This window comes from Hyla sarda, chromosome 12 (genome assembly GCF_029499605.1).
Source record: "Hyla sarda isolate aHylSar1 chromosome 12, aHylSar1.hap1, whole genome shotgun sequence".
Lineage (NCBI taxonomy): Eukaryota > Metazoa > Chordata > Amphibia > Anura > Hylidae > Hyla > Hyla sarda.
This window is the reverse complement of record NC_079200.1, coordinates 33,095,636-33,120,955: the sequence shown is the minus strand read 5'-3', so window position 1 is coordinate 33,120,955 and position 25,320 is coordinate 33,095,636. Positions and strand designations below refer to the sequence as shown.

The 25,320-nt window shown below is 45.1% G+C and overlaps 1 protein-coding gene across 3 annotated transcripts in view; it reads right to left on the bottom strand.

Annotated features, from left to right (window-relative positions):
* Positions 1-1,118: 1,118 nt before the first annotated feature.
* Positions 1,119-25,320, bottom strand: part of SOCS7 (suppressor of cytokine signaling 7) — a 52,726-nt gene continuing 28,524 nt past the window's right edge. Inside the window, exons 6-9 of one of the 3 annotated variants that reach the window (XM_056549155.1) lie at positions 17,881-18,009; positions 16,682-16,817; positions 4,356-4,510; positions 1,119-2,729 (exon numbers count right to left, since the gene is read on the bottom strand). In XM_056549155.1, coding sequence (XP_056405130.1) covers positions 4,390-4,510; positions 16,682-16,817; positions 17,881-18,009 — 386 coding nt within the window. In that variant the 3' untranslated portion in view covers positions 1,119-2,729; positions 4,356-4,389. Of the gene's footprint in view, positions 2,750-4,355; positions 4,511-16,681; positions 16,818-17,880; positions 18,010-25,320 lie in introns of all 3 variants that reach the window. The other 2 variants (XM_056549154.1, XM_056549153.1) reach the window with 2 other exon arrangements.

Here is a 25,320-nt window from a genome sequence, read left to right as displayed (position 1 = left end):
CATGTTATAGAGCAGGAAGAGCTGAGCAGATGATATATACAATACAGTACAATCTGCAGGTATCATGATAGAGAGCAGGAGGAGCTGAGCAGATGATATATATACAATACAGTACAATCTGCAGACATCATGCTATAGAGCAGGAGGAGCTGAGCAGATGATATATACAATACAGTACAATCTGCAGGTATCATGTTATAGAGCAGGAGGAGCTGAGCAGATGATGTATACAATACAGTACAATCTGCAGGTATCATGTTATAGAGCAGGAGGAGCTGAGCAGATGATATATACAATACAGTACAATCTGCAGGTATCATGTTATAGAGCAGGAGGAGCTGAGCAGATGATATATACAATACAGTACAATCTGCAGACATGTTATAGAGCAGGAAGAGCTGAGCAGATGATATATACAATACAGTACAATCTGCAGGTATCAAGATAGAGAGCAGGAGGAGCTGAGCAGATGATATATATACAATACAGTACAATCTGCAGACATCATGCTATAGAGCAGGAGGAGCTGAGCAGATGATATATACAATACAGTACAATCTGCAGGTATCATGTTATAGAGCAGGAGGAGCTGAGCCAATTGATTTATAGTTTTGTGGGAAAAGTTAATGTTTTCATGTAAATCTCTAATCATTCTGAGTTAAGTAATGTAGGTGGTCCTACTCAATGATGGACCGCTATCTGTGTATGAGTGGGTGTTATTTCCAGCACCCCTTTTATCCGCTGATTGATGGAATCTAATAATAAACAGACATTCCAGTAAGTGCTGCAGTCATTATATATTTCTCAAGCAGACATATCTCCGTACATTTTGTAGTGTCTGTGTCTGGTAACAGCCCACAGCCACACAACTGAATGAGGCTGCTGCAAAACAAGGCCAAGACACTGCAAAATGGACAGATCCGGGTCGTCTGCAGCGCTAAGGGCTGTGGCCCTTCAATCCCCCATTTAGGAGTCTGCCCCACCTTCCCAACCTAATATGGATGGCCTAGCCTGAGAATAAGCTGTATATAGATGCTTCTGTAACCTTATATGGAATAAAGCTAAGCCTCCTAGACACATTTCATAGAATGACAAGAGTAATGTAGACAACAAGCACACACCGGGATGAAGTTATCTAAATTGTTTATTTTAAACCTGCTCTCCACCCGTCTTGAAGTATTTAACAACATGGCAAGAAAGAAAATTAAAAAAAATAAAATAAAAAAAAAGGTAGTCAAGTCATCAGAATCAGAGACATAAGCTGAAATCAAGACATAGGCGAATGCTTAAATGTCTTGGGGTGGGGAGGAGAAAGGAGAGACAAAATAGAAAGACCGATCACTAACACAAAACAATTTTTGCAGTTATCTCCTATTCAAACGTCTACAAAGAAATAATTCTTGGGGGGGGGGGGGGGTTTACCAAAAAATATGGTTAAAAAATAAAAATTAACTTGGGAAGAATGTGTCCATCTCATGCCTATAACACAGTATATACAAACAGGGCTTGGAGGACACCTTCAAATGTTTTCTTCTGACATCCCAGATACGCACGCAGGGAGAGATCCGCGGCGGTTTTCATATATTAAAATCCAACAAGAAAGAAAAACGAGTCAAAAAGACAATAAAATAAATTACACGGACTATTTTCAATAAATTAAGCGCTGAAACAAAAATATACACAAACTTCAGTAAATTTAAGGAGGTGGGGATGGGGGAGTTAAGGTTGTGCTGGAGATAATTTTTCAATAACTTTCCTCCATGAGTTTCATTTACATTTTCCCTTTTAAGGGCAACAAAAAGGACAAAAATTCCTTACCCCTCAGGATAAATAATAAAAAAATAAAATAAAATAAAAAAAAATAGGATAAACAGTCTCGCTCCACAATCAATTCTGTGTGGGCTTGGGGGGTGGCTACAGCGGTCAGGTAGCACGCACTGCGGGTGCAACAATTACCGGCCAACCTAACCTGTGTATGCCGGGCAGCAATACCCATCCTGATAGAGATGAATGTATTGTCTCCAGTGGTAACCTTCATCCAGTGTTATAAAGAGTCGAAAGAGCAAAATGTCACATGACAGGACGGAAGGACATTCAGCACTAAAAAGTAGAATTTCTTTTTTCCATCAGTAGTAAAACTCAGATGTGTCCTCCCTTCAGGAGTTCAGGGTAAGACAGTCGACAGTAGTACAGTCAGTCCACAATGTGACAATAGGTCAAGAGGACTTCCAGTTCTGTTCATGAGATGTAGGGTCCCTGCGGACCTTCACTAATAAAATAAATAGCTGTCCTTTGGGGGATGAAGCCCCCCTGTATTGTGAATGTATATCTAGTGGTGCTCAACACACAGGAAGCCCTGAAGACAATGCAGGAGATGACGGCCAGTTGTTCAGTAGCTATGATAGGGCAAATACCCCTGATGTTCGCTTTCATTACAATGAAACTTCATCAAAATACAATACTGTAACATAGTAAGGAGGCCGGCAGAACGGTGTGTGACCAGCAACTTACATTCCAGTGGGGGCGGCTCTTGGAAATCAGGGGGGAGGGGAGCATCAGGGTGCTGGCAGTGTGACACCCAAATCAAAGTTAAATTATCACCCCTTAGTCTTTTATAGGGGGCCAATGTGGAGGGAGACTTCAAAGTGGTCCACTTTAGGTTTGTCCCCCCTTCATATTCCTCCATCCGCTGGGGTGGGTCCAGTGTACTTACACCAGCACAAAGTTTCCTAACAAGAAACAAAAAGACCTGCTGCAGGTTACTCCAGTATGAAAACATATCCTGAACTTTAAATCATACAAACACAACACTTTAAAGGGGTACTCCAGTGGAAAACATTTATTTATTTAATTTTTAAATCAACTGGTGCCAAAAAGTTAAACAGATTTGTAAATGACTTCTATTAAAAAATCTTAATCCTTCCAGTACTTTTAGGCTCGGTTCACACTACGGAATTTCCGCCTGCAATTCCGCTTTGAAATTGCAGGCAGAAATTCCGTTTACTAAAGTGTATAGTATGGTGAATGAGTTTCCGTTCACAAATTCACACTTGGAAATTTGTGAAGCGGAATTTGTGAACGGAAAATCCACTTGAAAATTTCCGCCTGAAGAATGGCGTTGCTCATTCTTCAGGCAGAAATACTCACGGAACAAATTGCAGTCTATTGGAGACTGCAGTGTCCGCGCAGTCCTAGCGCCGACAGACTCATTCGGCGCTGGCCGCACCCGGAATCTCCGGTTGTAGATTTTCTTCCCGGAGATTCCACAGTGTGAACCTAGCCTTAAGCAGCTGTATGCTACAGACCAAATTCTCTTCTTCTTGAATTTCTTTTTTGTTTTGTCCATAGTGCTCTCTGCTGACACCTGATGCCCGTATCAGGAACTGTCCAGAGCAGGAGAAAATCCCCATAGCAAACCTATGCTGCTCTGGACAGTTCCTGATACAGGCATCAGGTGTCAGCAGAGAGCACTGTGGACAAGACAAAAGAAATTCAAAAAGAAAAGAATTTCCTCTGTTGCATACAGCTGCTTAAAAGTACTGGAAGGATAAAGATTTTGATAGAAGTAATTTACAAATCTGTTTAACATTCTGGCACCAGTTTATAAAAAAAAAATATATATGTTTTCCACCGGAGTACCCCATTAATATATGTAGTTACAGTAAAATCTCCCTTAGCGGACAGATTTTAATTCCCCATGAGTGTCCGCTGTTGGGAGATTGTACTGTATTGGACAGAATGTAAAGTAGCAATAGCATGTATATTGTTACCATGTGCACACTTAGCAAATCATGGCAGCCTTGCAAATGGATGGATAGCCCCAACGACTCTGCACTCTGGCACATAGGTGTGGATCCGGGGCAGGAGCCTCCCCACTTTGAAGTTTATATGCCCGTCTGGCGCATATGGACAATGTTGTCTCTAGAAGATAAACCTTTGGAGGAGATTTATCAAAACCAGTGCAGAAAGAAAGTTGATCTGTTGCCCATAGAACCCAGCAATCTAATAGGTTAAAATGGGCAACTTCTCCACTTTGCCTCTGCAACTTTTTTAATTAGTTTTCTGGTGAAAACATTGATAAATCCCCCATTAAATGAGTGTATACTGAAAGATTGAGTCATTTACTATCGCTCTGATCTTTTTCTTTTGCTTCTGAAGCAAAATGTCTGCTCTGTTGTCTTCATTTCACCACTTCCTGTCTAGTGAACATTTTGTAACAGACATTCTGTTCCTGCTGTACACTCTAGCTGGGAAATTAGCCTACTCTATCTCCGGGTTATTTTTAAGAATTTGTAGTGGAAGGGAGACAAAGGCAAAACCCCTTTAAGCTAAGATTAAAAGTAAATTCTTATTACCTGGGTCCAACACAAGTTACATGTGGGAGCCTTGCTACGTGGAGGTCTCTGTCCCGGATTCCATTTTGGGAACCTGACGGGACTCCTTTAAACACAGGTATATTTCCTCTTGTGGGTCATAGTAGTAGAACTTGCGCAGGTATGAGATGAGTGGCCTGAAAAAGAAATGGAAAAATAGAGCTTTAATCTGTAGTCCAAGATATCACAAAATGTAAACGCAAAAAAAATCTGATTACTAAAGCGGATCTGTCAGGTAAAAATGCCCCATAGAACTGGTCTCTTACAGAGCAGCAGTCTTGTGTGCCCACCACTACTCCATATATGCTCTATAGAAACCAGCAAAGATGCAGAGTACAGCATTTAACAATCTCTGGCAACTCCTTAAGAAAATGAATGGCATGCGATCACAACACTGTTCTCAGGGGAGACTTAGTTCTGAATTGAGATTATGGGGGAGGGGGGGGGGGTTCACTGCTGTCATTCCATCTTACCTCCTTATTTCTAATCCAGAAAACTGTTCCACTGTGACTAGAATATATCCATTCCTAAAAAACGCTTAGCGGATTCCATTTCAGTTCCTAAAGAGCAGCAGTATCCAACATATGGCTCTCCAGCTGATGCAAAACCACAACTTGAAGACTGTAAGCCCATACGGGCAGAGCCCTCTCCCTCTTGACCTGTCTGTCATTTACGGTCTGATTTATGTTGTGTGTTAGGCTGCTTTCACACTATAAAGTTCATCTGTTTTAAAGAGCCGTTATATGTTCCGTTATGAAAACCCTTAAAAACGGCCGTTACAAAATCCCTTTAAAGTCTATGGGATTTTTACATTATCCGTTTTAACCCGTCATAGCCTGTTATTAATAACGGATGTTATTTGTGACGGGAGAAAAAAACGGTACATGCACTTTTTTTCTCCCGTCACAAAATAACGTACGTTATTAATTGAACCCCTTATATGTACAGCACCCTAGAACTAGGGGCATGCCAAAAAAATAAACAAAAAAAAAAATGATGATGATAACAACAACAGGGCTGGAGAGCAAAAAAATTACTATATATACACACAGTGCATAGTGAAAGTATTCGGCCCCCTTGAACTTTTCGACCTTTTGCCACATTTCAGGCTTCAAACAAAGATATAAAAACTGTAATTTTTTTGTGAAGAAACAACAAGTGGGACACAATCATGAAGTGGAACGGAATTTATCGGATATTTCAAACTTTGTTAAAAAGAAATCTGAAAAATTGGGCATGCAAAATTATTCAGCCCCTTTACTTTCAGTGCAGCAAACTCTCTCCAGAAGTTCAGTGAGGATCTCTGAATGATCCAATGTTGACCTAAATGACTCATGATGATAAATAGAATCCACCTGTGTGTAATCAAGTCTCCGTATAAATGCACCAGCACTGTGATAGTCTTGAGGTCCGTTTAAAAGCGCAGAGAGCATCATGAAGAACAAGGAACACACCAGGCAGGTCCGAGATACTGTTGTGGAGAAGTTTAAAGCCGGATTTGGATACAAAACGATTTCCCAAGCTTTAAACATCCCAAGAGCACTGTGCAAGCGATAATATTGAAATGGAAGGAGTATCAGACCACTGCAAATCTACGAAGACCTGGCTGTCCCTCTAAACTTTCAGCTCATACAAGGAGAAGAAGACTGATCAGAGATGCAGCCAAGAGGCCCATGATCACTCTGGATGAACTGCAGAGATCTACAGCTGAGGTGGGAGACTCTGTCCATAGGGCAACAATCAGACATATACTGCACAAATCTGGCCTTTATGGAAGAGTGGCAAGAAGAAAGCCATTTCTTAAAGATATCCATAAAAAGTGTAGTTTAAAGTTTGCCACAAGCCACCTGGGAGATCAAACATGTGGAAGAAGGTGCTCTGGTCAGATGAAACCAAAATCTAACTTTTTGGCAACAATGCAAAACGTCATGTTTGGTGTAAAAGCAACACGGCTCATCACCCTGAACACACCATCCCCGCTGTCAGCATCATGGTTTGGGCTTTTCTTCAGCAGGGACAGGGAAGATGGTTAAAATTGATGGGAAGATGGATGGAGCCAAATACAGGACCATTCTGGAAGAAAACCTGATGGAGTCTGCAAAAGACCTGAGACTGGGACGGAGATTTGTCTTCCAACAAGACAATGATCCAAAAACATAAAGCAAAATCTACAATGGAATGGTTCACAAATAAACATATCCAGGTGTTAGAATGGCCAAGTCAAAGTCCAGACCTGAATCCAATCGAGAATCTGTAGAAAGAACTGAAAACTGCTGTTCACAAACGCTCTCCATCCGACCTCACTGAGCTCCAGCTGTTCACAAACGCTCTCCATCCAACCTCACTGAGCTCCAGCTGTTTTGCAAGGAAGAATGGGCAACAATTTCAGTCTCTCGATGTGCAAAACTGATAGAGACATACCCCAAGCGACTTACAGCTGTAATCGCAGCAAAAGGTGGCACTACAAAGTATTAACTTAAGGGGCTGAATAAATTTGCACACCCAATTTTTCAGTTTTTTATTTGTTAAAAAAGTTTGAAATATCCAATAAATTTCGTTCCACTTCATGATTGTGTCCCACTTGTTGATTCTTCACAAAAAATTTGTTTTATATCTTTATGTTTGAAGCCTGGAATGTGGCAAAAGGTCGAAAAGTTCAAGGGGGCCGAATACTTTCACTATGCACTGTGTATATAGAGATATATATATATATATATATATCTCTATCTCACACAAAAACATATATTATATACACTTACACACATATATTCTTTTCTGAAAGAGCAAAATTGTTCTTGTCTTTTGTATGTGTTTTGAGACATTTTTCATGATTTTATATAAAGATTGATTTTATTTATCCTTTTGTTTCTCACACACAATATTTGAGGTTAACACCAGACAATAGAATTTTGGGAGGCATAGTAAATGCAATGTAAATACAATGGCAAGCACTCTAATGTGGGTCTCACGCCGTACTACAATCAGCTATGTCATCCATGTTGTGACGGGGTGAACAAGCTGTGAGACGGCAGCAGACAACAGCACAGCCCCCAGACCTCCCAGTACAACATAAACAGCACTTAGCAGGGGCTCTGCCCGCTGGGACTAATAATCAGCGTTGATGCGGGAGATGATAATTATATAGGATGGAGAATTGTATTTACACATACACCCACTGCTCTGCACAGTGGTAGGGAAGAGACGGCACGCCAGGCAGGACTTCTCTGTACACACACTAAGGATATGGAGTATGACAGGCAGACAAAGGAAATAATTGAGAGGAAAAAAGCTAAATGCAACACGGTTATTCTCTATAATGGAAGCCTTCCCTGTGATCAACATGTGCACGCTCCAACTAGAGATCATTACACAAGAAAGTTCTAATTAGATCAGATAAATTCTCCCCCCCCCCCCCCCCAAACATTAAGGATTCTGCACATATACATGTAGGAAGATGTTTTAAAGGGGTACTCCATTGCTCAGCGTTTGGAACAAACGCTGGACGTCATAGCTCCGCCCCCTCAATGAAAGTCTATGGGACGGGGCGGGACTTTTAATAACTATTTTATTTATTTTTACAACATGCAATCTTCTGATTGTTTATACTGATCAATGCTATGCCATAGCATAGCATCGATAATTGTTCTCGGCTCTCTGCTGATCTAGCCTGCTGAGCAGGCTTGGAGCAGCAGATCGCCGAACGGACAATGGAGGAGGAGGGAGGTGAGGACCCTCCCGTCGTCCGGTAAGCTGATCGGGACATCACGATTTTGTCGAGATGGTCCCTATCAGCTCCGCTGAGCTGCCAGGATAGTTTCACTTTCATTTTAGACGCCTAAAGGGTTAATGCTGGGCATCTGCCCCATCGGCATTGCCCGTTATTAGCCGTGGGTTCTGGCTGCCCGTAGCAATCGGGACCCACCGGGTTTAACCTGTTCACTGCTGGTAAGAACAGCTTAAACCCAGTGAATGGGACCAGGGCTTGAGGGCGTACCTGTACGCCCTTGGCCCTGGAAAGGATAAAAGAAAAAAACGGACATAAAAAATTTAAGAAACTATAAAAACAAAACGTGTTCTGCGTGTTCAGACCCCAATTGCAACTGTGTGCTTCTCTCCCCCCTCTGTGTCTATGTTCTACATGCTGTTTCAGATAAGCGATACAGAGTCAGGAGAGAAGACTCTTAGCGTGCACTTCTCCTGCCTCCATCTAGGGATTGGGGTCTGAATACTCAAAAGTTTTCATATGTCTCTATAGCACCAGAGGTCTCTTATCCTCCTCCGCTGTGCAGGATTGCAGACCTTCCTGTGCAGCCTGCAGAGCCAGGTTGTACAGGAAGATCACTGATAGTACTGAATGATACACAGCAGTCTAATGATTGCTATAAATAGTACCCTATAGGCAAGTGTAACAATATATTTGGTATCGCCGGGTGGGGAAATATTCAAACTATTGAAATATAATATTTATTATCCTGCATGGTCAATGGTGTAAACATCAAAAAATAAAATTTTCACACTTTGTGAGGGAAAAATATGAAAAAGGGGCGATTTACATTTTTATTGAGGGAGAGGCTTTTTTTCACTTTTTTTTTATTTTTAATTCAACTTTTTATATACCCATAAGGGACTATTTATAGCAATCATTAGATTGCTAATACTGCTCAGTGTTATGCATAGGCATCGCACTGATCAGCATTATCGGTCATCTTCTCTGGTCTGCTCAATGTCAGACCAAAGAAGACGACCCCGGGAGAGCGGTGGAGGCAGGCGAGACTTTGTTCGCCATCTTGGATGATCCAATCCCTGCAGCCGTGCCACAGACGATTTGATTATCTATTCAAAAGTAATGCATTGCCCCAGATTCTGCGATCTGTATTGATCACAGCATTCGAGGGGTTAATGGCGGACATCAGCACAATCGCTGATTTCCACCATTGCCGGTGGGTCACTAGCTGCTGATAGCATTGTGGACCTGCCCTACATGATGCAAGCACTGGTTCGGTGCTCGCGTCATGTATAGGATGTAAATGTACATCCTGGTGCGCCAAGTCTCAGCGGATCAGGCAGTACATTTCCGTCCAATGTCCTTAATGGGTTAAAAATAGCACAATTATAGAAAAAAAAACCTATGTAAACAGGGAATCAATGTACCGTATATACTCGAGTATAAGCCGAGTTTTTCAGCACGATTTTTCGTGCTGAAAACACCCCCCTCGGCTTATACTCGAGTGAACTCTCCACCCGCAGTGGTCTTCAACCTGCGGACCTCCAGAGGTTTCAAAACTACAACTCCCAGCAAGCCCGGGCAGCGATCGGCTGTCCGGGCTTGCTGGGAGTTGTAGTTTTGAAACCTCCGGAGGTCCGCAGGTTGAAGACCACTGCGGCCTTCGACATCATCCAGCCCCCTCTCACCCCCTTTAGTTCTGTACAGTACTCACCTCCGCTCGGCGCTGGTCCGGTGCTGCAGGACTGTCCGGAGAGGAGGTGGTCCGGTGGGATAGTGGTTCCGGGCTGCTATCTTCACCGGGGAGGCCTCTTCTAAGTCATTGTCAAGGCAACGCCTCTATTCCGGGCCGGAAGTGCGGAGAAGAGGCGCCCCCGGTGAAGATAGCAGCCCGGAACCACTATCCCACCGGACCACCTCCTCACCGGACAGTCCTGCAGGACAGGACCAGCGCCGAGCGGAGGTGAGTACTTAGAACTAAAGGGGGTGAGAGGGGGCTGGATGATGTTGAAGGCCGCAGTGGTCTTCAACCTGCGGACCTCCGGAGGTTTCAAAACTACAACTCCCAGCAAGCCCGGACAGCCGATGGCTGCCAGGGCTTGCTGGGAGTTGTAGTTTTGAAACCTCTGGAGGTCCGCAGGTTGAAGACCACTGAGGGCGGATGATGAGAAGAGGATGATGAAGGGGGGGGGGGTGTGGGATGATGACAAGAGGATGATGAAGGGGGGGTGATGAAGGGGGGTGTGTGGGATGATGACAAGGGGATGATGAAGGGGGGTGGGGATGATGACAAGGGGATGATGAAGGGGGCGGGGATGATGACAAGGGGATGATGAAGGGGGGGTGTGGGATGATGACAAGAGGATGATGAAGGGGGGGTGTGGGATGATGAAGGGGGGGATGATGACAAGGGGATGATGAAGGGGGGATGTGTGGGATGATGACAAGGGGATGATGAAGGGGGGATGTGTGGGATGATGAAGGGGGTATGTGTGGGATGATGACAAGGGGATGATGAAGGGGGGATGTGTGGGATGATGACAAGGGGATGATGACAGGTGATGATGATGAGGGTCTGGATGATGACAGGCGGTGATGATGATGATGAAGATGTTAATGACAGGTCTGGATGATGACAGGGGGGATGATGTATTTCCCACCCTAGGCTTATACTCGAGTCAATAACTTTTCCTGGGATTCTGGGTTGAAATTAGGGGTCTCGGCTTATACTCGGGTCGGCTTATACTCGAGTATATACGGTAATTGTATTAACCCACTGAATAAAGAGAACAAGTCAATTCTACTGTTAAGTGCACTAAAGTAAAAGTAAAGTAAAAACTAAATACTGCAACCCCGAAAGTTGCTAAATTGTGTTTTTTGTTGCACCCCCCTCCCCAAGAATTCTTATGCACTTTGCTTTGTAAGATCCCACTCATGGGTATCAGTCAGACGATTTCTGCATCAAATTCAACAACTATCTGCATCCCAAGCATATTTTATAGGGTTTCTGCAAACTTATTCACATGCAATGGAGAATTTATATGCTAAATCTGCCAAAAAGTTTATAGGTGTAATCTGTTTCAGTCAGATCACAGAAAAACATCACATGACAGCCTGTCCGCAGTCCTGCATGGTGAGGTAACGATCACTAGCTAAGGAATAGAATTGAACAAACCAATAGGGAATAAGATTTCTGATCACGGGGGTCCTGCCACTTGGACCACCACGATCTCTGTGCAGCACCCGGCGTTCATTTGGAACACTGGGTGCGGACGGAGGGAGTCGTGACGTCACGCCACACCCCCTCAATGCAAGTCTAATACATGGACTAGTATTGAGGGGGCATGGCGTGATGTCACAAGGGGCATGGCCGTGATGTAACGACCCCGCCGCCTGCTCCAAGTGTTTGGAACAAAATGTTCCTAACGCTGGGACCATGGAGTACCCCTTTAAGTTGTGCATCACAGCAGCGCAACTTAACTATTTAACTGCCAGTTTACGGCACAAATCGACTGCTTTTCAAAAGTTCAGAATTTCTGAAGAGCTCGCTCATCTCTACTCCTAAGCCAGACGAATGTACATTAGGGCAGAAGCAGATGACAATGTTGGCTGGTTACACTGAACAGTTATTTTCATGTGATCTCGTCCTCATGATCCGTATAAGAATATATCTATACAGCTCTGAAGGTTATAAAATTACTCACGCATCTGATCACAAGATGAAATTTAAGTGTCAACATGCAATATAACCCATTCTAAATGTTGGCTATAAAGACTCTGAAAATCACTGGCGATAAAAAAAAAATTGAATTGTGATTACCCCTCCCCCAAATGATGTGGATAGTTTTGAAATAGGAGTTTTTTTTGTACTCACCGTAAAATCACTCTCTCGTAGCCTTCATTGAGGGACACCTATACTGATGGGGTATATGCTCTTGCCACTAGGTTTTACAGGGAGTACAAAAAAAAAATCTCCTTTTCTCAGTCGCTCTTCATAGAGGGACACCTATACTCATGGGACATACAAAAGCAGTCCCTGGGGTGGGAAAGAACAACCAGAGAAAGGGCACTTTCCAGACTCCATAAAGCTCATGGACGAGACCCTGGGCCAAAAGACAACCGAGGCCTGGAACTGTGGGTCCGGCAGTTCCCGTCGGCCATGGAAATGGACTAGGACGCCAAAGGAAGGGACCGTCCTCCAAACAAATATGCCACATAGAGAGATAAGAAAGGGGCGCTCTGGAGACCCGATGGGCCGTAACAAAAGGAGGTAGCAAACCAACTCCAAGAAGCGCAAAACCAGCCAGAGGGAGAGCCCGGCTGATAAACAATAAAGGAAAAGGGAACAACAAGAGAAGCCCATAAATAGAACCAACCAAAACTAGAGAACATGGCGAGAAAAACGCCAGGGAGAGCTGCAGATGTCTGGGTCAAAAGCGGGCAAAATCAAGGTAAAGACCAGAACTTCTGGAAAAGAGGAAGAGATGGGAACCGTCTCCAGAGAGGCATGGTGCAGAAGATTAAAGTCCTGAACCAAAAAACCTTATGCTCCAAAAACCACTGTCCCAGAGGCACGGCGTGAACACTCGAGTGGGAAAAAGCAGACCAGGAGAGTATGACACAGAGCCTCACAGCAGAAAAGAAACCACATCCACGCATAAGCTGAAATTTGCCCGACTGGTGAAATCCGGCAGACCGGATCGCCCACCATCTCTGGAGTACATGGACAAAAAAAAAATAAGGAGCGGAACGCCCTGAGAAGGAGCATCCCGGAAAAACCAGAGTAGTAGACATAGGAACTGGAGGCTCTACCCCAGTAGGGGAAGCAAACTTAACATATACAAAACGCTCCGGGAGACATACTACTATGTCGAGACAAGAAGGGCGGCACAGAGAGAGCGCCCAACAAATGGGATCGCGGAGAAGGCCGGGCAGGATCACTACACATGCCTGAGACCGCAACTATCACTAAGGCACAAAGAACCAGGAGGGCCGACCTAGAAAATAAGGCACGCCACAGCAGTCAAGGAGAGTGCCCAAACAAGGAGACTAACCAGTCTTGGACCCAGCGGATCAGAGTACTTCGAGCAACATCCTGTCAGGGGGAAGCAAATGGGAACCCAGCTGGAACTCCAAGGTTCTGGGCACAAGAAGGTTACCTAAAAAACTGTTGTCTCGGTAAAGCATAACTAACACTGTCAAAAGGGAATTGCGCCAAGGGAGGAGGAGAGCAATGGCTGGACCCAAACAACAGACGGTGACTAAACCAGCTGTCGCTGAGCCAAACATGAGGGCCCAGCCAGGCACCCCACCCATGTAGGGGGGGGGGGGTAAGAGAGAAATGGTTCCATCTTGGCAGAAGAAAGTGCTCAGTGAAACAGTTCCCCTGGTGGAGTGGAAAACAAGACATTTGATAAATGACAGGCAGCGGAGGAACCACGCACACCACTGTCTGGCTTGCTGGTATGGGTCCATAGTATACAAAGGGTCACTCCTTTGGACACCGACCACTAGTAGTGGGGAACCAAAATGCCAGCCGCAGATGCGGCCACTATGAGATTGGTGACCTGTGGAGGAGGGAATCGACAGATTATTGGCCGATATTCACGATTTTGGGCGTTATCAGCAATTACCTTGCCGATAATAACCTACCCCCCGCACCACCACCGCAGCGCACCCACCACCACACCGGCCAGAGACCGTTTGGGGTGGGGGGGGGGGGGGTTGGGAGTGGATAAATAGCCGATAACTTATACCGGAATATTGGTATAAATTATCGGCCCTAACCTCCACAGATTATCGGTATTGGCCCTAAAAAATAAAAAATCTATAATCGGTCGATCCCTCGTGTATGCACACGCCAAGAACCCTTCCCGATAGATGACCGGCAGATAAGAAAACCACTGCTCTGGATGCCCAGTACCCTCCGGGGAATTAAAGCCACATGGCGGACACACTAGGCACAGGGGCGTGGTAACAGGCAGTAGGGGAGAAAAGATAAAACGTGTATCCCCAGGGACTTCCAAGGGAGCATACATCCATGGAAACGACCCGCCACAGTAGGTCGCTTAAGTTCTTAACCTTAAGGGGCTCAATTAGATAGGTAAAAAAGGGCCGACATGGAGTGACTGCAAGGATGCAGCACACAAAGTTGCCGCCAGAGGGAACTCATTGGTAAGAATAAAACCAAGAGGTGGAATGCAGTAAATGGCCACAAGGGGGCGTTTGGACACATATAAATATATATTTTTATTTTTTATTTAAGTCATTTTTTTCTTTTTATTATTATTATTTTTTACTATTATTAATTCTCACTTTCCTCCTCCTGCACTGCATGAGATGGAAGGAGGGCCGAGCTATGCCAACTCCCCCATCTCCATAATGGCGACCGGCTGGGGAGGAGAAATACAACCCCACTTACCCGTGCTACAGGAGAGGTGGCGGGGGACGGATATATGCTCCGAGTCCCCGGCCAGCAACACAGCTGCTGGCACCATGAGGGAAAGGAGGGCGAAGCCATCTTTCACCCAGCCATAATGATGCCTGGCTGAGGAGAAAAAAAAACTTCTGGGTCCCACTCTGGGGGAGAGGGGACGGGGGCGGAGGTAAGCTCAGAGTCCCCGTCCAACCAGCGGCAGGAGAGAGCTGCCAAGCCCTGCTGCTACTGCGCTACCGTGCGCTGACAGAGGGCATAGTGTAGGCGTCTGCTGGGAAGCAGCTGGCGCCAGAGAGCGTGCGGGTGCTCAGCTGCCTCACAGGAGCAGCGTATCATAGGAGCGCCTGCCACTCCGAACCAGGGAATTAACAGCGGAGCCGGCAAGGAATGCTCCAGCCGGGCTGAAGAGACTACGGCCCTGAACCAGGGGAGTCAGAGGAGGGATACAGCCTCTGACATCCCTGGTAGCACTAATGACCCCTGCAGCGCGCCAAGCACAGACAGCTTGCTGCTGGGAGGAGAGGGGCGGAGCTAACTTCAGTTCATGATAGGCGCAGAAAGATGCCAAAACTTCCCTGTCGGGCGAATAGAAGGCAGAGCAGAGAGCAGGGAGAGAGTCCGCTGAACACAAAATTCCTGCGCTGAACTCGGCAGAAGAGGGGCACAGAGCTACTCGTCGCCATTATGGCTACCGCCGGCCAGCACAGAAAGTACAAGGAACCGCCGCAAAAGTTGGCAGCTGCCTGAGACAGAACGGCCGCCGTAACTCCTGTTATATAGAAAGGTGAGACTACTGGTGGACAATCCAGACACCATATAAAATCAGGACCATGGCCCCTGAGATTTCCCCGTTGAGGACCAGCATATCCTCAAACCACAAACACCAGTTCACAGAGTAACGGCGCTAACAGAGACCCAGGGAGAAAATGAACCCCTGAAGTCCTGCCACAGGCCCTGCCAGAAGGGGAAGGGGTTCATACTCACCCACGATAGATAGAAGGAATTCCGGCACCAGCGACTTCGATGCAAAAAGGGTTTAATGATAATACATGATGTATTATACACACGTTACAAAGACGCGTTTCGACACTGTGTATAATACATGCTGTATTATCATTAAACCCTTTATGCATCTAAGTCGCTGGTGCCGGAATTCCTTCTTTCTATCATTGCATCTATATGATTCACGTGCACGGCGCACCTGATCCTGGTGCCGCCCTCCTCCATACAGATCATACTCACCCACGGACTCCATCTTTTATACTCACCTCAGGCGGCTTCAGCAAGCTTATGGCCACGCTGCATCATGCCAGGCTGCCATAGCGAGGCGAGCAGGGGCAGTGGGGGACCCGGACCCAGGGTACAACTTCCAGGTGCTGACCGTTGGCGATAAGGGGTTGACGGCCCATACTGTTATGTTCCGTGCCCCTTTGTCGCATGTGGGAGATCAGGTAGCGCCATGCTCCTGTCGCCCAAACTAGAAAAATAACAAAAGGAAAAAGAACCAAACTATATGTACTTAGATAAAAAACAAGAAAATAAAAGACCAGGTCTGGAGAGCTCACAGACCTGTGTCTTGCCTCCTACTGACACTAGCTAAAAACTGATTACCTCCCTTCCAGTGGGTGGGTATATCTTTCCCCTAGTGTCAGCGCCTCCTAGTGGCAAGAGCATATACCCCATCAGTATAGGTGTCCCCCAATGAGAAGCGACCGAGAAATCTGATCCACACACACACACACACTGTACAATATATTGTGGCACATTTTTAATTTAAAGGGGTTGTCCAGTAAAAAACAACTTATTCTCTAATTCAGAACAGGGATAACTAGCTGATCCATGGGTGTCTGAACGCTGGAATTCCCCCCAAGTAAATTGAGTAGAAGAGCACGATAGATATTCCATTGAAAGTAAATGGAGATCCAGTTGAGCATGCTCACTGCTGTTCTATCACTCGGGAGACCACTGACTTTCATTCTCACAATGAGTGGGGGCTCCAGCCGTAGGACCACCTATGATCAGCCATTTATCACATATGCCATGGAGAGGCACCAACTTATGATCTTAGGATAAGTTCTTTAAGAGTAAAATCAAGAACTTAGACCCCATGAACTGAAAATGGACATGAACTTAGACCTTAACACTCACTTCGGTAGAGGGAGCTCAGGAATGTGGTCTATCCGAACCAGTTGTCGAATACGGAAGCGACATAAATGCTGTAGAGATTTCACATTGCTGAAGCGGGAAACAGGGTATAGTAGTTGTACTGGGGTAGGAGGAAGACCTAAAATAAAGAGGGGTGAGATTAATAAAACTCTTTACAGCGTACCTGTCATAATGCAAGAAAAAAAAAAAAAAGGTGATATGTACATGATCAGGATTAGGTACTGAATAACATCATTGTTATGTGTCTAGGACCTATATATCCCTAACAAATAGCATTTATATGTTGCTCACTTGTTTTGTCTTCTTGCCTTGTGGAGGGGGCGTGTTCATCTCTCTCCCTCACTGAGGATGACTCATCTGCTCAGAGTCTGGGAGCAGCCTGCAAATCACTGCACAGTAGTTTTCATGCATACATTTTTTATCTGTTCCTAGTAAAGCTAGATCCTAATCAACATGGCTGTCTCTATGTGTGTCATTCAGCTTTCACAGACTCCTGAATGTCTTATCAGCCTCTTGGTCATTCAGGAGTCAGGAAGCTTTGGCTGTTCAAGCATGCTGGGTGTTGTAGCTTTGCATTGCAACAGCTGGAGTTGCAGTGTTTGTAAAGCACTGTGTTAGAGCAGTGTTGCCTTTAGTTGTTGCAAAACTACAACTCCCAGCATGCCCACACATCCTTTGTCTGTAGTTTTGCAAGAGCTGGAGGCACACAGCTGAAGAATACACATCTCTAAAACAGAATTTTACAAATATTGTACCCCCAGCTGTTGTAAAACTACAACTCCCATCATGGGAGTTGTAGTTTAAGAACAGCTGAAGGTTGTAGTGGTGCAATGGTGACCTCCTATACTGGATACCGACACACTTTACAGCCAGTATCCAGTATGCTTCAAAATACAGAGTAGTCTTTCTTCATAAGGACAGATGACCCCTAGTGGCAGCTATTTTCATTTTAGATTTGTTTTTGTAAAATTTAATTTTTTTTTTTTAAATAAATGTATATTTTAAAAAAAGTCATCTTAGTAGTACTACAAAATATTTAAAAAAAAGTTTTTCATAAAGGCAACTAAAGGCCAATCAAAAACATACATATGTTGAGCGCAACAAATAGAACAAAGGGATCATGAAAGTATGTGGTGACACACCAAGCAGCCATACACACCTTGTATTAGTGAGGTACTAACCTGGCACCCGTGATCGCAGGAAATACAGGAACTTCCCATTTTTTGAGTGCATGATAGCTCGTTTTATGAACTCCACTACAGACTGGCACCGATCTTCAAACTTGGGATGGCACCACAGACTGAACGTGCCTGAAAAGTAAGATTAGAACAAGGATTTAAGAAATACTCCAGCATATGTTTTTTTAACAGCTACTTACCTCCTGCCGCTCCCTATTGCCTCTGTTGTCCTGCTGTGGTCCCCAGTGCACTCCTCTTCCAGTGATTGGCTGAGCAATGATGTGATGTATTGAGCCCCAGCCTTCCTCCTGTTGCCGAGGCTCAATATGCCATATTGCTGCTCAGCCCTCCTGTTCTGACCCATTGTGGACTTCACTTGTCACATACCCCTAGATCGGACAACAGGCATGGCAGAGGAGTTGGTGTGCTTCCCTCCTGACAATGCACTTTCCAAATCATTCCTCCATTACGCTCACTATCTTTCCCCTCTTTTAAGGTCCAAACCCTTAGACTCTTTTGTCCATATTATGTTAAAGTGCCAGTCATCTAGCCACCCTTCTGGTTCACCTCTAAACTTTCTATAAAACTTCTAAACTTACTAATTCTCACTTCTTATCCACTGAAATACTCACACTCCTCACGGCCAATTTTAAACATCTCCATTGGCCCCCAATCTCTTCATCTTCCTCTAGACTTCTATCTTTAAAGAGTACCTGCCATTATCCATACAGCTCATTTTCTGTCTCTGCTCGGTTCCCCGCTGCATTACTTTTCGTTTCCTGTATATATATATATATATATATTTTTTTTTATGTTTAGTATTCCCCGTTACAGCCTTTGTTTTCTTGCTCAGATTGTGAGCTTTGGCCGGCAGGGGGGCGTTAGATTACGTCACACCTGCCGGGTAAGGCTGGGTTCACACTACGTTTTCTCCCATACGGGAGACCACAGTTTTAGGTCCGGTTGTAAAAGCGCATACGGCGCAAAAATGAGCCGACCGGACCAAACGTTTCACTCCGGCCGGCTCATTGAAATGAATGACATACGGGAGCGCATACGGTGACATACGGGAGCGCGAGGTTTTAGCTCCCCCCTGCCGTATGCGCTCCCGTATGGGAGAAAACGTAGTGTGAACCCACCCTAAGACTTCCGCCCTTACCTGTTCTATGCTGCACTCGTGAGCACGCATAGAACAGGGAGCCAATCACGGCAGGCAGGCTGTCATTCCTCCTCCCTGTTATGCACTCGGGAGCACGCATAGAACAGGGAGCCAATCACGGCAGGCACGCCGTCATTCCTCCTCCTCTCTGTTATGCACAGCACAAGGCATACAGAGAGAAGGGAGATCAGAGCCGTCCTGCCTGCTGTTCACAGAATACCTGTTGTGACAAAGCCCTGTGCACGCAGCACGCACAGCACTCGCTCCCACCATGCAGAACTACAACGGAATACTTTGCACGGAATGCAGCAGAGTCCATTGATTTTAATGGGATGCTGCTGCACTGTGTACACAGCGGAATTTCTGCAGCATGTTTCTGCAGCAGAAATCCTGATTCCGGCATCCACAGAAAGAATAGTCATGTTCTTTCTTTCTGCAGATTACACTCAGAAATGCATTGTGTTTCCTGAGCGAACATTCCACTTTCTCAGTAACATAGTTCAGAGTCTCTGCTCTATTGGTCTTAAGGACTCTGTTCACTCCTGGTTTTCTACCTATCATTCTGACTGTTCCTTCTTTATATAATTTGCCGAATCTACTTCTTCCCCTCTATCTCCTCCTGTCCCGGCTCCTGGGTCCTCTCCTCTTTTCTCTCTACACAGCCACATTCTCCAAACTATCAGTAGCTTTGGTGTTCCAGTACCATCTGTATGCCAATGGCACTCCGCTCTATACCTCCTCCCATGACATCACCCCCTGCACTGCTCCAAAGTACCAGCAACTGTCTCTGTTGTCTCAAACACAGTGTCCTCCATATAGGTCTAAACATTTCTAAAACAGAGCTTCTTGTATTTCCTCCATCAAATAAACTACCCAAACCTGACATTTCCATCTCAGTGTGAGATACTACCCTTATTCCAGGGCAGCGAGCTTGCTGTCTTAGTGCTTCTAGACTCAGATCTTTTACTTCCTACATTAAATCCTTTCACATTTTTGTCACCTGCACGTCAAACACATTACAGAATCCACCCTTTACTCACCAGGGAAATATCTAAAGCCCTGGTTGTTGCTCTGGCCATCACTAAATGTAATTCTTTACTAATAGGCCTTCCCTCCTCTAACCTCTCCTCTCTCCAGTCCATCATAAATGCTGCAGCCAGACTCCTCTTCCTCTCCAGCCATTACACTGATGCCTCCCCCTGTGACAGTCACTACACTGATTACCCATTCAATCCAGAATAGAGTCCCCCCCTATAAAGCTCTCCTCAGTGCTGCACCTCCCTATGTCTCCTCTCTTGTCTACCATCCTACTGTGCTCTCTGCTCGGTCTCCAACACTTTGCTCGTGCTGCACCAGGTCTCTGCAATGAGATACCCAAAATCCGCAGATTTATACCCAAAATGCATAGTTTTAAATGCTCCCTAAAGACACATCTCTATAAGCAGGCCTATAATATCCTCTAACTAGCCCCCTAAAATCACTGTGCACTCCCCCGCCCCCCACACTATCATTCTGCATTGTCTCCCTATGCTCTTTACATACTCAGATTAGCTGGTGACTGGTTTACTTTAAGTAATGTATGTTGTTATATATAAAATATGACTGAACATACAAAGCACTTGCTTCCTTTGTCTTAAACCTATTCCTTATAGTCTGTAAGTTCTCACAAGTAAGAACCTCACGCCTCCTGTTAGAATATTAGTGTGTAATATTGTAATGACTAATACAAGGTTTCCCAATAAGGGTGGCTCTGGCTATGGCAAAACTACAGCTCCCAGCACGCCCGGACAGCCAAGGCACCCTGGTTGGGAAACCCTGATCAAATACTTGTCTTTACTTGTACCACCAAAACTGTAAGGTGCTGCGGAATGTGCTGCGGAATCTGCTGGCACTATATAAATATCTCCATCCTCCATCATCCTCCTCATCCAGCCTCCTCCTCCTCCTCCTCCTCATCCAGCCTCCTCCTCCTCCAGCCTCCTCCTTCTCCTCCTCATCCAGCCTCCTCCTCATCCAGCCTCCTCCTTCTCCTCCTCATCCAGCCTCCTCCTTCTCCTCCTCATCCAGCCTCCTCCTTCTCCTCCTCATCCAGCCTCCTCCTCCTCCTCATCCAGCCTCCTCCTCCTCCTCATCCAGCCTCCTCCTCCTCCTCATCCAGCCTCCTCCTCCTCATCATCCAGCCTCCTCCTTCTCCAGCCTCCTCCTCCTCATTCAACAACCTCCTCCTCCTCCAGCCTCCTCCATCCTCTTCCTCCATCCTCCTCCATCATCCATCCTCCTCCTCCTCCATCATCCATCCTCCTCCATCATCCATCCTCCTCCATCATCATCATCCATCCTCCTCCATCATCATCATCCATCCTCCTCCATCATCATCATCATCATCATCCATCCTCCTCCATCATCATCATCGTCATCATCATCCATCCTCCTCCATCATCATCATCGTCATCATCATCCATCCTCCTCCATCATCATCATCGTCATCATCATCCATCCTCCTCCATCATCATCATCATCATCATCATCATCATCATCATCATCATCATCATCATCATCATCATCATCATCATCATCATCATCATCATCATCAATCCTCCTCCATCATCATCATCATCATCATCATCCATCCTCCTCCATCATCATCATCATCCATCCTCCTCCATCATCATCATCATCATCATCATCATCCATCCTCCATCATCATCATCATCCATCCTCCATCATCATCATCATCATCCATCCTCCTCCATCATCCTCATCATCATCATCCTCATCATCATCATCATCATCATCATCATCATCATCATCATCATCATCATCATCATCATCATCATCATCATCATCATCATCATCATCATCATCATCATCATCATCATCATCATCATCATCATCATCATCATCATCATCATCATCATCATCATCATCATCATCATCATCATCATCATCATCATCATCATCATCATCATCATCATCATCATCATCATCATCATCATCATCATCATCATCATCATCATCATCATCATCATCATCATCATCATCATCATCATCATCATCATCATCATCATCATCATCATCATCATCATCATCATCATCATCATCATCATCATCATCATCATCATCATCATCATCATCATCATCATCATCATCATCATCATCATCATCATCATCATCATCATCATCATCATCATCATCATCATCATCATCATCATCATCATCATCATCATCATCATCATCATCATCATCATCATCATCATCATCATCATCATCATCATCATCATCATCATCATCATCATCATCATCATCATCATCATCATCATCATCATCATCATCATCATCATCATCATCATCATCATCATCATCATCATCATCATCATCATCATCATCATCATCATCATCATCATCATCATCATCATCATCATCATCATCATCATCATCATCATCATCATCATCATCATCATCATCATCATCATCATCATCATCATCATCATCATCATCATCATCATCATCATCATCATCATCATCATCATCATCATCATCATCATCATCATCATCATCATCATCATCATCATCATCATCATCATCATCATCATCATCATCATCATCAATCCTCCTCCATCATCATCATCATCATCATCATCATCCATCCTCCTCCATCATCATCATCATCATCATCATCATCCATCCTCCTCCATCATCATCATCATCCATCCTCCTCCATCATCATCATCATCATCATCATCATCATCCATCCTCCTCCATCATCATCATCATCATCATCCATCCTCCATCATCATCATCATCATCATCCATCCTCCTCCATCATCATCATCATCCATCCTCCTCCATCATCATCATCATCCATCCTCCTCCATCATCATCATCATCCATCCTCCTCCATCATCATCATCATCCATCCTCCTCCATCATCATCATCATCCATCCTCCTCCATCATCATCATCCATCCTCCTCCATCATCATCATCCATCCATCCTCCTCCATCATCATCATCCATCCTCCTCCATCATCATCATCCATCCTCCTCCATCATCATCATCCATCCTCCTCCATCATCATCATCATCATCATCATCCATCCTCCTCCATCATCATCATCATCATCATCATCATCCATCCTCCTCCATCATCATCATCATCATCATCATCATCATCATCATCATCCATCCTCCATCATCATCATCATCATCATCATCATCATCCATCCTCCTCCATCATCATCCATCATCATCCATCCTCCTCCATCATCATCATCATCATCCATCCTCCTCCATCATCATCATCATCATCCATCCTCCTCCATCATCATCATCATCATCCATCCTCCTCCATCATCATCATCATCATCCATCCTCCTCCATCATCATCATCATCATCCATCCTCCTCCATCATCATCATCATCATCCATCCTCCTCCATCATCATCATCATCATCCATCCTCCTCCATCATCATCATCATCATCCATCCTCCTCCATCATCATCATCATCATCCATCCTCCTCCATCATCATCATCCATCTCCTCCATCCTCCTCCATCCTCCTCCATCCTCCTCCATCCTCCTCCATCCTCCTCCATCCTCCTCCATCATCATCATCCATCCTCCTCCATCATCATCATCATCCATCCTCCTCCATCATCATCATCATCATCCATCCTCCTCCATCCTCATCATCATCATCCATCCTCATCATCATCATCCATCCTCCTCCATCATCCATCCTCCTCCATCATCCATCCTCCTCCATCATCCATCCTCCTCCATCATCCATCCTCCTCCATCATCCATCCTCCTCCATCATCCATCCTCCTCCATCATCCATCCTCCTCCATCATCCATCCTCCTCCATCATCCATCCTCCTCCATCATCCATCCTCCTCCATCATCCATCCTCCTCCATCATCCATCCTCCTCCATCATCCATCCTCCTCCATCATCCATCCTCCTCCATCATCCATCCTCCTCCATCATCCATCCTCCTCATCATCATCATCATCATCATCATCATCATCCATCCTCCATCCTCATCATCATCATCATCATCATCATCCATCCTCCTCCATCATCATCCATCCTCCTCCATCATCATCATCCATCCTCCTCCATCATCATCATCCATCCTCCTCCATCATCATCCATCCTCCTCCATCATCATCCATCCTCCTCCATCATCATCCATCCTCCTCCATCATCATCCATCCTCCTCCATCATCCATCCATCCTCCTCCATCATCATCATCCATCCATCCTCCTCCATCATCATCATCATCCATCCTCCTCCATCATCATCATCATCCATCCTCCTCCATCATCATCATCATCCATCCTCCTCCATCATCATCATCATCCATCCTCCTCCATCATCATCATCATCCATCCTCCTCCATCATCATCATCCATCCTCCTCCATCATCATCATCCATCCTCCTCCATCATCATCATCCATCCTCCTCCATCATCATCATCCATCCTCCTCCATCATCATCATCCATCCTCCTCCATCATCATCCATCCATCCTCCTCCATCATCATCCATCCATCCTCCTCCATCATCATCCATCCATCCTCCTCCATCATCATCATCCATCCTCCTCCATCATCATCATCCATCCTCCTCCATCATCATCATCCATCCTCCTCCATCATCATCATCCATCCTCCTCCATCATCATCATCCATCCTCCTCCATCATCATCATCATCATCCATCCTCCTCCATCATCCATCCTCCTCCATCATCATCATCATCATCATCATCATCATCCATCCTCCTCCATCATCATCATCATCATCCATCCTCCATCATCATCATCATCATCATCATCATCATCATCATCATCCATCCTCCATCATCATCCATCCTCCATCATCATCATCATCATCCATCCTCCTCCATCATCATCATCATCATCATCCATCCTCCTCCATCATCATCATCATCCATCCTCCTCCATCATCATCATCATCCATCCTCCTCCATCATCATCATCATCCATCCTCCTCCATCATCATCATCATCCATCCTCCTCCATCATCATCATCATCCATCCTCCTCCATCATCATCATCATCCATCCTCCTCCATCATCATCATCCATCCTCCTCCATCATCATCATCCATCCTCCTCCATCATCATCATCCATCCTCCTCCATCATCATCATCCATCCTCCTCCATCATCATCATCCATCCTCCTCCATCATCATCATCCATCCTCCTCCATCATCATCATCCATCCTCCTCCATCATCATCATCCATCCTCCTCC